Below are 14,734 nucleotides of genomic sequence, written 5' to 3'. Positions count from 1 at the left end.
GTCGAAAAAAACAATATATTAGCCTTTGTATGTGCATCCTCCTTGGTAATCTGCTCCTCTCGATTGATTTTAGTATGTTTCATTTTCATTTAAGAATAGCTTTTTGACCGTCAAAGAATACTAAGTCTTCTACATGGCTTCAAAACAAACAACTTATAACAATCAAGTTAAACAACAGTTCTTTTAATTTACATAAAAGTATCAGGGGTAAATGTTTGCTTCACCGTTTGTTACTCTGAAACAATGTATTCAACCGATAACGGTTTCGTACAAAATTTTAACTGAGAGCGAGATATCCCGATGTTCTGAAACTTTGATCGATCTTGAAATGATATCCGCTCATGATCATTTCACAGGGCGTTTTCACATATATCAAGCATCCTGTGTCAAAACAATTTCCGCCAGCAACCAGCAGGTTTAATTATCAATAACCAACGTATCCGTCTTAGATTTTTGTTTAATTGCACATGCCATCTTGACAGGCATCAATACACTGACGTAATCCACTCATGTAGATTGCTTGTGATGTCAATTAATTTCTGACTGATCACAGAGAGCGCAAGGGTCATTAATCACAATTTTCCTTGGCTTACACATTACGTCATAAAGTTTACGCGTTTATGTATTGTTCGCACTAATGTTTCAAAAAAGTAAATACAAACTCATTTTTCAGAAATTGTCTGGAATGATTTACATGCCACACAACTCACTAATGTGAGGTTTCTAAAAAAAAAGATACTGGTGCAGTGTAAATCGAAATTATATTTGACGTGTTGAAGGTATACAGGTAGGATAACACATGTAAAAATAGTGTTTCGGGGTAAAATGAAACTTTTGAGACTTACAGTTAACAATGTCCACATCTATTTATTTTTCATAGTTAAGTATTTCTTCCAATAATGGGCTTTCTTCGACGTGCTCGAGAATATTTAATGCGGTAACAGATTAATTACAAAACTTCAATACATCTTATCATCAGAGGACACGTATAACATTTCCACAAAAAGCGAAATCATTCACAATCCCAAATAGTTCAGGACGTTGGAGTGCTACTACCTGCAGAATCAATCACTGGCTTGTCTGGTCATGAATCGATCACTTTTCAGACCGCTGTCATATAGCGGGAATATTGCTGAGTGCGGCGTTTAAAAATAAACAAACAAAACTTCCCTGCAGCGCATATGAACACATTTTTCAAGCCTATTTCGCAGTACTTGATATAATGTGGCGTGTTTGATTTTGTAGATTTAAAATGACGAATGACTTGTTGGTTCTTTCACTAAATGTAGGAAGAATTTCATAAACATACCGTGCTCGACATGATAGGTCGCATCTGGTAATAAAGAAGGTTTTGGGCAATTCCAAACATACACTATGATAGAAGTTTGGCGACAGTGTCGTTCATAACAAAATCAAGGTGCATTGACTGCATTTCTCAATATTCTCTACATAATAGAGACATATTCCACAATTCTCAATCTTTTCCACGTGATAGTAATTGTAATCATTCATATGAAAATTATGAAAATTATATGTAAAAATAATTTGACAAATATTTATAAGGGACGTATCTTCAGTAAGTATCATAGATGAAGAAGTAAGTGAGTGATATGCGTTTCTGTGCAAGCAATATTCCAGCAATGTCACGGCTTCACACGCAGTACGTGTTCATGTATTGGGGGAATCGAACCCGGGCCTTCTGAGTTACTAGCCAACGCTTTAACCATCAGGCTACGCCCCCATAGACAGAGACACCGCCAACAGAAAACAAATGAAAAACCAAATGCCATCATTACACAGGGATGGCGCGATAACCCAAATTAAAAAATAATACTTTTGTAGTCTCACCAGAACTTAATACCCATGGGTGAAGCATTAAATCAACAAAGCCTACTATTTACTACGATTACACAGCGGTGAATTGAAAGCGTTTCAACGTGTGAATAATTACAACCTCCTCAGATAAATTGCCAGACAAAAACAACATCAAAGCTGATTTGTAATCCGCGAGTATTTCACAGGTATTGTCAAACAAACACCCCGGGGTATACAAGTATTCAACCTCGGGGGATTGGAGGGGGACGGGGTGGGGGTGCGTGAGGCAATACATCGTGTCACTTATGTTAATCATCAGTCACACAATGAGCACCGCTGTGGGTAATTCTAACCGGCGCGCCATGGTTGATTAAATCCTCCATTGATTGGATGAGTACAGTCGGTCCCAAGTGATTTGATTGGACGCTGCCACAGTGAGTCTTAGTGACCTGAGTGACACGAGGGGTATAAAGTGACGTGATGTAATCGGTTGTGCCATCATTCATACCCAGTATTACAATTACCATGATGGACGTACCTCCCCACCTGCTTCAACCTCTGTGTATCGACACCAACATCACCTACGATCTGGATATGTCCAAGTTCCCAGGTCTGGATGACCCACAACATATGTACCAGCCTGCTCTGTTGATAGCCACTGACTGGAGCGACTACGTCTACCATGACGCACAACTTGTCACACATGACGCCGATATTCCTGAGGATGACTTATACTCTCTCATAGGTATGTATCTACCAAATCTATTAAATTGCATGAATCAGAAACATTTATGTGTATCTTATACAATCCTTTAGCCAGTATTATTATGCAAAGGTTATGCAAATATTTCAGCTAAATCTAAATATATCTAATCTAAATAATTACCAGATATTAAAAAACATAATAATCGTTTATATTATATATATTTATATCTGCATTGTCATTTTTCAGAATCCAGCGAGGTCCTGTTCCCGGAATTTACAGATTCAAGCAGTGATGAAAATGCCAATTTCGAAGCTCTATTGGATGAAGTGATCTCCTCAACGGCATCTTGCGGCAACCTTTGGGATGAATCAGATTTCACTTTGTCGGATTTAAAATCCTCAACAGACTGTTGTTACCAATCACAGTTATCGCCCCTAGGCGGAAGGGGCCAGAAGCGACGTCACTCCAGTGATACTGACCATTTGTATACCAGCAAGAAATACAGAATGACAGAAGTTGACACGCATACAGCAATGCTCCCATCGCTTGTTTCTGTGTACCCAACTTCCAATAATTGCATCTTTGGAAGAGATTCTTAGACATTGTTGAAACCAAAAAGAGACTTATTACTTGACCTTGTCAAACACGAGATGTGCTATGTTATGTCAAATCAGAGAAATTATTGAGCAATTTGGTGCCAAGAAATTATTTTCATGCAAATATAACCGTATTACTGATATTTAGTACATAGTGCCAAATCCTGTTACACATTTTTACAAATGGTTTTGCTTGTTATATTTGTTTTAATTAAAAATGTATACATTCCCTCTTACGCTACTTTCTGTTTATGTCCAATCTGTATTACAAAGGAGTCGACTTTTGTCAAAAGGAGCCCAGCAGCGCAAGATTACCATAATCCGTTGGGTTTAGAACGAATGTGTTGTTAAATGGACTCAGTGGTAGACTAGCCTGGAGGTCTTGTTCTTTATCAAAGCGGTTGACATCACAGTGGGAAATCGACACCCATTCAGCATGAATGCCTACTGCGAACACAGGGAACGACCGATCAACCTACCACCTGGGACGACGTCAGATTGGTACCCATTAACGGGATATCTTGCGGCACATGTAAGAATGACCCCCCCCCCCCCCCCCCCCCCCAAGACACTTCCCTTACACGTGGCCTCAGTTTGATGCCTTTTGTGTGACAAGGCATTGTTATGGCAAGTTGTATTACAAGGGTTAGGATGTTCTTGTTTTACATCAACTGGTAATTCATAATGGGCTAAATTGGGAACCGACCACTGATATATGTCCCGTAGTTTCTTATAGATCCCACCCATTCCATTCTCGTCCCTACTCTCTAATTCTGAAAACAGTACATCAAGTAGATGTAAATATCCACCAGGAGAACGGAAGGCCGATGGTTTCGTTCCCCTGACCGCGTCATACGAAAGATGGTACTTGTTGTTGCCCTGCCCGGTTCTCGACAAGGGGTACAAAGCAACCTCGTAACACATGCACAGCTCTGAAATGAGAGACTTGAGACCTCAGGGAGAGAGATGGTGTTTTTACGTGCGCTTTCCGACTTAATGCGTCTTTCGCACACGGGCCCGCCAGGCCATTTAGTAGTTTTGCCGAGTAGGGTATGTCCGAAAAGGAAGGGCAACCTGTGGGACTTTAGGGTTGGTTGCTTTAAATAATATGAAATATGGAACTTTGAAGAATGCCGTGCTATAGGTGGGGAAACTAAGGGAGTTTTGAGAGGTAGTGTTTATTTCTTTATTTTATTTTATTTTAAAATATGTAGTTTTTTAATATATCTTGGTGATAGCCTGTTATAATTAGGAAGTTTTGCAGGTCATTTAGTGGGTTTAGGAGTGTTGCCAGAGATGTTTGGTTGTTACAGTTTATTGTGGATTTGGGGGTTATTCTGCGTTTTTGGTGTTGTGTGCAGCAGTGTAATAGTGCGTGTTCAGGTGTTTCTACTAGGTTACGGCGTGAGCATCACCTGTTTGGTGTTTTGAACCGATGAAACTTGAACCAAGGATTCCTGGCATAGGGTTTCCGACTTGGCTCGAGGTATCTATATATGACATGCAACAATAAAGGTATGCATAAGCTCAGTGCATATCGAATGTGCATTCGTTATCGCATGACTGGTTACTCAAACAATAGTGTATGATGAATCAGAAATCTTATTCATGAAACGATCGTAAGATCTATTATTATCCCCCAAACCGCCTACTATTTGGGTTCGACGGTTACATAAAAGGTCTCCCACCAATCAGTTTTATACTTACATGCAAACATTGTTCTCGGACATCAAAGACGACCCGCGAGTTACATGGCAATTTGCTGCAATTCATTGTTGATCTCCCCATTCAACCATCAACTAGCACCGCGGTTGCTGATATGTCGTCTTTCTTCCTGTCGACATTGTTTATAGTTTTACGTTTGATATGTTCTTCAGTGAATCAGAAACCTAGAAATATTAATTTAATGACATGGTGTCTGCTTTAGCGGCACATGCCCCCAACATCAAAGTAAGTCTCAAAACTTGTCCGTCACAATTGTAGGCTGTATACCTAGCCTGTATACATTTATACAAGTAACTTATAGCCAGCGATACCATCTTATTCATTTGTTTGATCACGATACATTTGAACGTGAAGCAATGCAGAACGTTGCCTATATCGCTGACGCATACTGTCTGTGATGGTGCGTATTATGTGTAGCAGGACGTGGAGTCATCCCACAGATGACATTCTCACCTTGTCAGCTTGATGACGGGGTTAACCTCTTTTGCCATATGGACATGGCGTCCGACTTCTGATTAGAAGGTCCGTGGTTTGAATCCCATTATGGGACTCGGAAGTTTTATTGCCGCTACATGTGAAAATTTTTCTCACAGTTTATGAACATCGAGATGAGCATGTACTAATATATGTGTTTATATCGAAAAAATATTTTGACTCAAAGTCTTAATTAAAATAAAAAGTATCCAGACATCTGGTCTCACTACAATTTCCAGCGCCTCACATACACCACACCCTGTATGAATATCAAATGGTCGGTTATGTAGAATAACGCACATGCAATGCCGCATAAAAGCTTACCGCCGTGTTTCACGGTATCGTTTAAACGTTCGACAGTCCCGAATATTCACGTTTTACAGTCCCGTATATTCATCAGTTACGTATCTTGTGCCATTCACAGTTCGGTATTTTCAACGTTTCACAGTCCCGTATTTTCAGGTTGATTCGAAACTGTAAAATTCTATGTTAAATAATACAACACATACTTAATGTGCATGAATGTATTTGCCTCATGACAAACGTACAAATAAAAAATCCAACCTTTAAGTACAACGCTAATATGCTCACAAAGTAAAATCTAACAACGCACATTCGAATTTAATTCAAGAGTTGACTAAGATAGAAATAGAAAACAGGAACGCATATCACTAGACTAAAAAATAAGTTAGACTAACATTTAGTCTCTGAAATCTTATATTACACAATATCCTTCTTGACTACAAATAACTATGTTAAAGTTTATATCCATAAAATGAAATGTATTTTTACCAACATGTTTATTCTTTTACCAACAGTGCTATGCGGAAATTCGCATTTGAGTAAGGAAGAGCACATTCAAACATTAGATTCTCTTTAAAACTTCACATTAAAAACTGGCAGATTTTCAATTAAGTAAATGAATTGTTTAATATAAACTTCAAATATTTTTAATATGTATACACATCTAGCTTGACATGTACAATTTATTTGTTACATCTAACCTTCATTAATGTATTTATTGTATCAATGGAGCGGTATTAACATAGCGCTTCGCTTATTTACCAATCCATTTTCACATTTTTGGGGGAAAATAGATATGTTTAAATCATATAAGCTTTACAGAACTCTCGGTATTTTCACCAGTTATTAATCATGTGAATAGCTGGAATATTAACGTTAAATTATTTGAATGTTTTCTTTCTAAATCAAAATAGTTTGTAACACTGTAATTAATTACACTGTCAATAGTTGATGGTAAATAAGTTCAGCAACCATTCAGGTTCTTGTTAAGGACAAATGCTTTATGTCTCCTTGATCTTGATAAAACATGCATTCCCTCTTATCATCGCATTAAAGAAGGAACTGTAATAAATAACACTATCTTTGAATTGTCTGGCACTCGATAAAAGATCAAAGCAATTCAACGCCGCGTGAGACAAATACCTCGGGATGTTTATTGTATAATACCACATCCAGATAATGATCTTTTAACGCTTTACGATGACAAAAATTACTCTAGACCGTCCAATACTGCAGCTAACAGATGGTACGTAAGGGACCACAAAGAATACACAGTTTGATAGTTGTTGCTCGGCTACATCGTTCTATTAAAGCTTGAGATAAAATTACGTCATTGCATCAAACAATGCGAGATTACCTAAAGCCAATATATACTGCTCAAAACAAGTAAAAGACCACCCACAATTGGAAGGATGCGTGTTGCAATACCTACCAGCCTTGACAAATTAACGATAGTCATATGAAGCAATAGGGTGTTCTTTAACGTCTTGTGAGTAGCATATAGTTATGTGCAGTAGTTAGTGATATGCTAGTCCTGCGCAATGAAAGAGGAATTAACATATATAGATACTAAAACCTTGGCAAGTCTAGATGAAACTAAACCAAACGGCAGAAGAGGAAAAGTTCTTTTGAAGAACAAACTTACACTTATTTTAAAGAAATGTTTTCAAAGACTTATTGATAGTCCTGCACCATGACCGTGGGATATATTTATTTTATGAAAAAATAATAATCTAGAAATGCATACAAAAGCAAGTCTAGCCAGTTTAAGCTAGCTCTAGCATAGAGATTATTTTGGTACAAATTACTATGTTAAAGCTTATATCCATGAACAAGTGGAAAACAGGAAATTATAATATTTCATGTATGAATTACATGCATGAATCATTTCTATATTTGTCTTGTAAGTTTAAAGAAGTATTTGGCTTTTCTCTGTCAAATAAAATGTTTATCTTATCAAGCGAATTGCTATTTACTTAATGGCGCAGCCTCAAGTATATGTATACTTTGTCATCTCATGCAATAAACATCATGTGATTGTTTATCATATAGTTTTTAAGGCATACTGAAAGTAGTTCCCGCAGTTTTATCACTGGGGCGAGATATCGTTTTTATGTTTTCAGATAACATCAGTATTCGCTGCTAATTGCATAAGGTATTAGCATTTATATTTCCAGCCACATTGTGTCAACGCGATACTGTATTGATTGATTGTTCATGACGTTGTCTATCTTCCAGTGAGTGTTAACATTGCGTTTTTACAGTAAATATATATATGACTGTAGATACTATTTACAGTTGTTAAAGCAAATACTTTTAACACAATGCTCACCCATTTGCTTATGGGGCGGTCGGGTAGTCTTGTGGTTAAAGCGTTCGCTCGTCACGCCGAAGACCCGGGTTCGATTCCCCACAAGGGTACAATGCGTGAAGCCTATGTCTTGAATCCCCCGTCCTGATATTGCTGGAGTACTGCTAAAGGCGGCGTAAATTCCAATTCACTCACTTCATTTGCTGATGAAGTATTTGATTGGGGACTTTGACACTTGAAGAACATCTCCAGATAAGTTAGCATCTATTGATGCATGTTTCCGATGCGGTTATATTCCTTTTTTCTAAACTGTACACGCATCAAGTTTTTCCGTCACTGGAGAACGATATAATGAAACAAAGTAGACACAATTTATGGATAACATCTTATTTAAGCAAGGACAACAGTCTGAGGGTCTATACCGAAACGTCGCCTTTACAGTATTAAAGAAGTTGTTATCCATAAATTGTGTCTACTTTGTCATCCGCCAACTACTAAGTAATGCCTATCAAACACATATAATATAAGACAGAACGATTTAATATTTAGGTCTGTTTTGTAGGCATGGTAACCAAGTTGTCTAGGTCGATGACGTATGCTGCACAGGGTGTCCTTCTGGGGCGTGCCTGAAACCTAAATTCGTGAGTTCGATTACCAGATTCGCTTCAATTATGATTCCCGGTTGATCAACACCAGACCTGTGCGCGTGGGAATCATCGTATTGTAAAATGTTTAAAACCTACGTCACTTCCCGCTTTCTTCTCATAAATCGTCACGCCGTGATATAACTGAAATACTGTTCATATTTGCGTTAACCAGACCCACTTACTAAACCGTTAGATGTTTCCTCCCATCCTGTAAGACAGTTTCCCGCTCAACAAGAACTGTTTCATTTTGTCCTTCTGTACCTATGCCGGATCACACCCGTGAAGATCCGCCGTAGAATAGGTCTTCAGCAACACATGCTTGTCGAAAAAGGCGACTTCGCTTGTCGTAAGATGCGACAAATGGGATCGGGTGGTCATGCTCGCTGACATGGTTGAAGCATGTCATCATATCCCAATTGCGTGGATCGATGCTCAATCACTTTATTGTCTGGTCCAGACTCGATTATTTACAGAACGCCGTCACATTGCTGCAGTATTACTGAGTGCGGCGTTAAACAACAAACAAACGAAACAAACTGTGCTGGGTCATGTGGTCATGCTCTGTCGGGTAGCCTAGTGGTTAAAGCGTTCGCTCGTCACGCCGAAGACCCGGGTTCGATTCCCCACATGGGTACAATGTGTGAAGCCTATGTCTGGTGTCCCCCGCCGTGATATTGCTGGAATATTGCTTCAGCGGTGTAAAACCATACTCACTCACTCACCGATGGCATCGGTCGTTGCTCTTGTTGGTCACGGGTTTGCCACATCCATACCCGTGCAAAGACAAGCCGCCGTGATATAGGTAGAGTATTTTTGAATACCGATTGTCTACATACCAGCTGTGACAGCGTACGTAAATAAGTAAGGTTTCAGGGACAAAACTACCATACTTTTGTATAGACACAAAAAGTAGAGATTACACCAACTTGTAAATCAATAGGTTTATGGGCAACTGGTTATAATTATGGTTTATCAATGACAGTGGAGACATGTTTCACGTGTTATTGATGTGTTTTCGATATTGATCTGAAATGTACTGCCGCGTTCAGGCAGCTTTAGGTTATTAAAGGATGACTTTGATGTCTAATAAGTCAATTAGTTTTGAAATATGAGTCTGTATTATTAAGTTCACATTTTTGGATTTAACCCCTTCTCATTCGTTTGAGCTTGATTGATGGGATTTAAGAAAATGCTTAACAAGAAAAAAATATATACTCCAGATCAAAGTTCACTGGAAGTTCAGAAGAATGAGGTGTTAATATATTTTTTTTAATTACTTAAATCACTGACCTACATAACCTAAATAAATAGGTTATGCAAGTCCGTGCGTAAACTGGGAATTTAACGTGCGCTTTCCGACATATGCATATTTTGCGCACGGGCCCGCCAGGCCATTCGGTGATTGGTCGAAAAGGGTATATCCGAAAAGGTGAGGCAACAAAGGGGGGCCTTTAGGATTACTTACTTAATTTGGAGAGCAAATTTGGAATTTTGAAACATACAATAACTTGCGAATTGCCAGAGTTTTATGGTAGCGGGATGAGAAGGGATGTATTATTTTGTTGCCTCCCACAAAACTCAAAAAGAATATTTTCCTATTACATAATCTCATTTATAACAATTGGGCTATAACAATCCTTTCAGGGACGGTTAATTACGGACGAGGGCTACCATTACTCTGGCATCAATGATGTCATAAAAGACCTGCACGTAAGCATCATTTACCATCTGTCGTTAAATTCAAAGAAGGACCGCCAATAGCGATGAATACAAGACAAAAAGCTAATCCCGGGCAGCCCCTCCGCCCCTAACGTGACATTTTGTGTAAATTAGTCATAATTGAATTTCCCCCTTAATCCACGGTTGGACTCCTCTGTCCCGACCAATGTCCCCTGGGGTCAGATGGTCGGTCAGTTGTGACACATGATGATAATGTCCAGGTAAGGTGTACATCCTGTTATTAATTCGTTCGACGCATGAATAGCCACTTGTATCAGCAAAAATAGAACTCAGGTGAAAGATGGCCCTTGTTAATGTAATCAGGGACATGGCGTCTCGGAGGTCTATAGTTCAAAGTGTGACCGGTGCTATTATTGGAACAATACCTCCTTTTTAATCGCTGAATAAGTAAAGTAATGAAGTTTTTATTGCCCTTACTTCTTTTGTTGAAATAATCATCTCCAGATAAGATGTACATTAAATGTATTGCTTCTTATTCGTGGAAGCGAGACGAACATTTACCTCCTAAAATGTAAATATTTAATATTGTTTAGGTGAAATTTCTTTTTAATACATGATAGTAAGGATTCTTAGAGAATTGCGTCAGTTTGTAGGCTTGACAGGGTGTTTCAGACTTGCATGGTAGTTTTCATATAGTTTGTTTGAGGGTCTGTATGAGAGATAACCTTAAAATCAAATTACCTCACTACATTTGAAACCATGTATTCCTGGTTCATCAAAGTTAAAAGCAACAAAAATCATTTCCATTATCTTAAGAAATCTTTAATAAGTTCATTGTACAATTCCGACTATATCATATGCATTTATGTGTGTATCACTATGAAATAACAGACACCAGGTGTTCGTGTTTTTTTATTATTATTATTATTATTATTATTATTATTATTATTATTATTATTATTATTATTATTATTATTATTATTATCATCATCATCATCATCGTTATTATTAAACATAAAGTTATATTGCCCACGTGGTTTTCGACATGTCTTCAAAATCGCATTTATGTAAAATTATTGTTAAACGAAAGAAAACTGAAGCGCCAGTGTCTGGGGTTTATTTCAAGGCACATCTATAAACAGTGTACATCATAAGATGATAAATGATCCGATAATAGCTCGCACCCCAGCCGAGTAAATATCTTGGGGGTATTGTTTATCTCCTCCCACTGACAAGCGACGCCCTGGGGCGAGACGGTGCTCCGTGTCAATTCGGTAATCGCTTGACACATTGGCTCTCCTCGCGTTATAATTAACGGCGTCGCGTTTCTCATTATATCAACTCACGTCTGATTGGTTGTTTAGGATTAGTGTCGTGTGATGTGATTGGTCCATTTACAGAGTCACGCTACTGACAGGCCTATATGTCCCGGGTGAAACGAGTTGTGGCATTATTCCCATGTGTCACCTTCAATATGATGGACGTACCTACTCATCTCCTCCAAACTCTAAGTATCGACACCAACATCACCTACGATCTGGATATGTCCAAGTTCCCAGGTCTGGATGACCCTCAACATATGTACCAGCCTGCTCTGTTGATAGCCACTGACTGGAGCGACTACGTCTACCATGACGCTCAGCTTGTCACACATGACGCAAACAGTGCTTCAAGTTCCCATGAATCGGACGGTGTCTTAGAAAGCGATTTATACTCTCTTATAGGTATGTATACGTTGTCACCAGAATCTGAACGTAAAAGTAACGGATAATGAAAAAAAAATTTTACGTTTTCTACATGATTCATTTTTCATGTGCTTATGCATATAATTTTGAAAATGATCCTATAGTGAACAAAATTACTTATGAACTGCTCTTTTTTCTTACAGAATCAACTGATGCCTTGCTGACAGACCAAGGTTTCGCTGTCGACGACATTACCATGCAGACACTCCTCGATGACGTCATTGCAGATTCAGTGATACCAAGTGACATATTTGGATTAATTGACTTGGATACTGACAGTCAAAGTTCCCTGTCAACAAGTGATTCTCAACAAACAGACCATACAACCCCCAACATTAGATTAACCTCTTCCCCGGTCATGGAAGAATTACTCTCTGCTAGAACTTGCGGTAGAGGTCAAAAGCGACGTCTCTCCGATGACGCCTGTTACCCGGATGTTGAAAAAAGATCAAAGATGATGGAGTCATTCACGCAAGCGTTACCTTATTTGGTGGTAAATTTGTGTCACGAATCCAAGAATGGTGGAATTGGCAGAGAGTCATAGACTTTCAATCACAAGTGACAAACCAATTCTATTATCATAAGATAAATGCTGAGTCCCTTATGCTGTACCGACTATCAGTATATCATGAGCATGTGTTTATGAATCACTATGAAATAGTGATGTGAAATGCGAACACCCAGTGTTGTATTTCATGCGGACAAGGATGAATGAAGCATTCAGATAGATGAAGCCATGTGGCTTCTTGTGCAATACCCAAAAGGGATTTTTTAGAGATGTTATTTTTATATTTATATAATACGAGGACTTATGGTGCCATACATATTGTTACATATTTACATTTGTTGATTTGATTTATTGTTTTTTTAAATAAACCAGATTTCTTAAAAAATATGTGTTTTTCTCATAGTTGTTATGCGTGTTCTAACGAGAAAGGTGCCGGAAAGTAAACATTTTAAAACACTGGCCTTAAAAGAGGTGCCCATATTGATAGTTTCCATACATTTAAAAAACTTGGTACAGCTCGTTTCGAAAATGGATGTCTGTTAGTGGACCAAGGGCATTCACTGTCTGAGTGAGTGAGTGAGTTTGGTGAAACCCACGAGGACGAGTATGGTGCTGACAAACCTAGAAACATAATCGGGGGGAACCGGGATGCGAACCCACAATCATAGATTTCTGGCGTGCCCAAGGGACGCAACTCTGCACAGCGAATCACGGCGCCTTAGACGAGTGGGCCACCCGTGCCCCCTTCACTGTCTGAAGTACACGTTTCTTTATGCGTTCCATCATAACATATAAACTAACAACTGAGATTATTTGAAGATTATACTGGTGTTTTTTCGTTTAACGCCTCACTCGGATACATGACGGCGGTCTGTAAATAATAGAGTCTGGACCAGACAATCCAGGAATTGACATTATGAACATCGATGGGATACGAAAACATGCAGCTTTAACCAAGTCAGCGAGCTTCACCGTCCGATCCTGTTACTCGCCTCTTTACGACAAGCATTAGTGACTGAAGACCTATTCTACCCCGGATGAGTGGACGGGGCGTATCAGTCAGTATTTCTAATTGATAGACATTACATAACCCAAAGGATTAATACCGTCGAATCCCCGAGAAGAACAGTGACACCTTTAGTTCTACACAGAATGTGCTACATGCAATATACATCCATACACACATGATATATAAAAGCGACAGAACCCTTTCCATATTCATAAGTCTTTGTTTGTTTTTTAACACCGCACTCAGCAATATTCCAGCTATGTGACGGCGGTCTGTAAATAGTCGAGTCTGGACCAGACAATCCAGTGATTGATATCGTGAGCATCGATCCACGCAATTGGGATACGATGACATGCATCAACCAAGTAAGCGAGCCTGTCCACCCGATCCCGTTAGTCGCCTCTTACGACAAGCATAGTCACCTTTACATATGGTAGTCAAAATAGGGAATTGCATCGGACATAATTTTTATCACTGATGGGTCAAATTTAAAAATGCTTTCCACATATCTACCATAGAACCTTGAATGTTGTAACCATGCTTGGGAGTAGTATGACGCTCTTTGAAATTTTGGTAGAAAGAGCATGCTCAATTGTACCTCAAAAGTTGTGAAATGGTGGGCACCAAGGGCTGGAGCTGCAGTAATATTGCTCCACATAAAGGGAAAGTTGACCATTGGAAAGTCGAAGTCATCCCCCTTGTGGAAAAGTTTTTGTCCCTCTGAATGTTTATGCATACATGTAGATCTAAATATGAAACAGTCGGTCTCACTATTGCAAACCAGTTTACCAAACATCATTTAGCGCTGTCGCCGGCTGGCCCAGGCCGCTTTGGGCATGCCAGAAACTAGTTCTGCACCATGACCGTGGAATATATTTATTTTATGAAAAAAAATAATCTCGAAATGCATACAAAAGCAAGACTAACCAGCTCAAGCTAGCTCTATTCCTGAAATCAGCATAGGTATTTTTTAAACGTCAAGAAGGATATTGTGTAATATAAGATTTCAGAGACTAAATGTTAGTCTAGCCAGAAACCTATGATTGTGGTTATTGTTATGCCTCTAGGTTTGCCAGCACCATATCTGCGATCAAAACTGGCAAACGCCTAATACTTCCATCACTTAGGCTTTTCTCTCAGATCCAGCTGACACGCCGTGATACAACTGGAATACTGTTCATAGCGGCTTTTGGGGCGGTCGGGTAGCCTAGTGGT

General features: G+C 38.9%; 2 protein-coding genes across 2 annotated transcripts; both read left to right on the top strand.

Annotated features, from left to right (window-relative positions):
- The first annotated feature begins 2,340 nt into the window (after positions 1-2,340).
- On the top strand, positions 2,341-3,120 carry LOC139443359 (uncharacterized). Its single transcript, XM_071224347.1, has 2 exons — positions 2,341-2,560; positions 2,768-3,120. The coding sequence occupies exons 1-2, from the start codon at positions 2,341-2,343 to the stop codon at positions 3,118-3,120; spliced, it is 573 nt and encodes a 190-aa protein (XP_071080448.1).
- Positions 3,121-11,731: 8,611 nt separating this feature from the next.
- On the top strand, positions 11,732-12,546 carry LOC139443399 (uncharacterized). The gene is made up of 2 exons (XM_071224387.1): positions 11,732-11,981; positions 12,146-12,546. The coding sequence occupies exons 1-2, from the start codon at positions 11,732-11,734 to the stop codon at positions 12,544-12,546; spliced, it is 651 nt and encodes a 216-aa protein (XP_071080488.1).
- The last annotated feature ends 2,188 nt before the right edge of the window (positions 12,547-14,734 follow it).

This window comes from Haliotis cracherodii, unplaced genomic scaffold, assembly GCF_022045235.1.
Source record: "Haliotis cracherodii isolate W230 unplaced genomic scaffold, xgHalCrac1.p SCAF_5, whole genome shotgun sequence".
In the NCBI taxonomy this organism is placed as follows: domain Eukaryota; kingdom Metazoa; phylum Mollusca; class Gastropoda; order Lepetellida; family Haliotidae; genus Haliotis; species Haliotis cracherodii.
The sequence above is the reverse complement of the archived record's forward strand: the minus strand, read 5'-3'. Positions and strand labels throughout refer to the sequence as shown.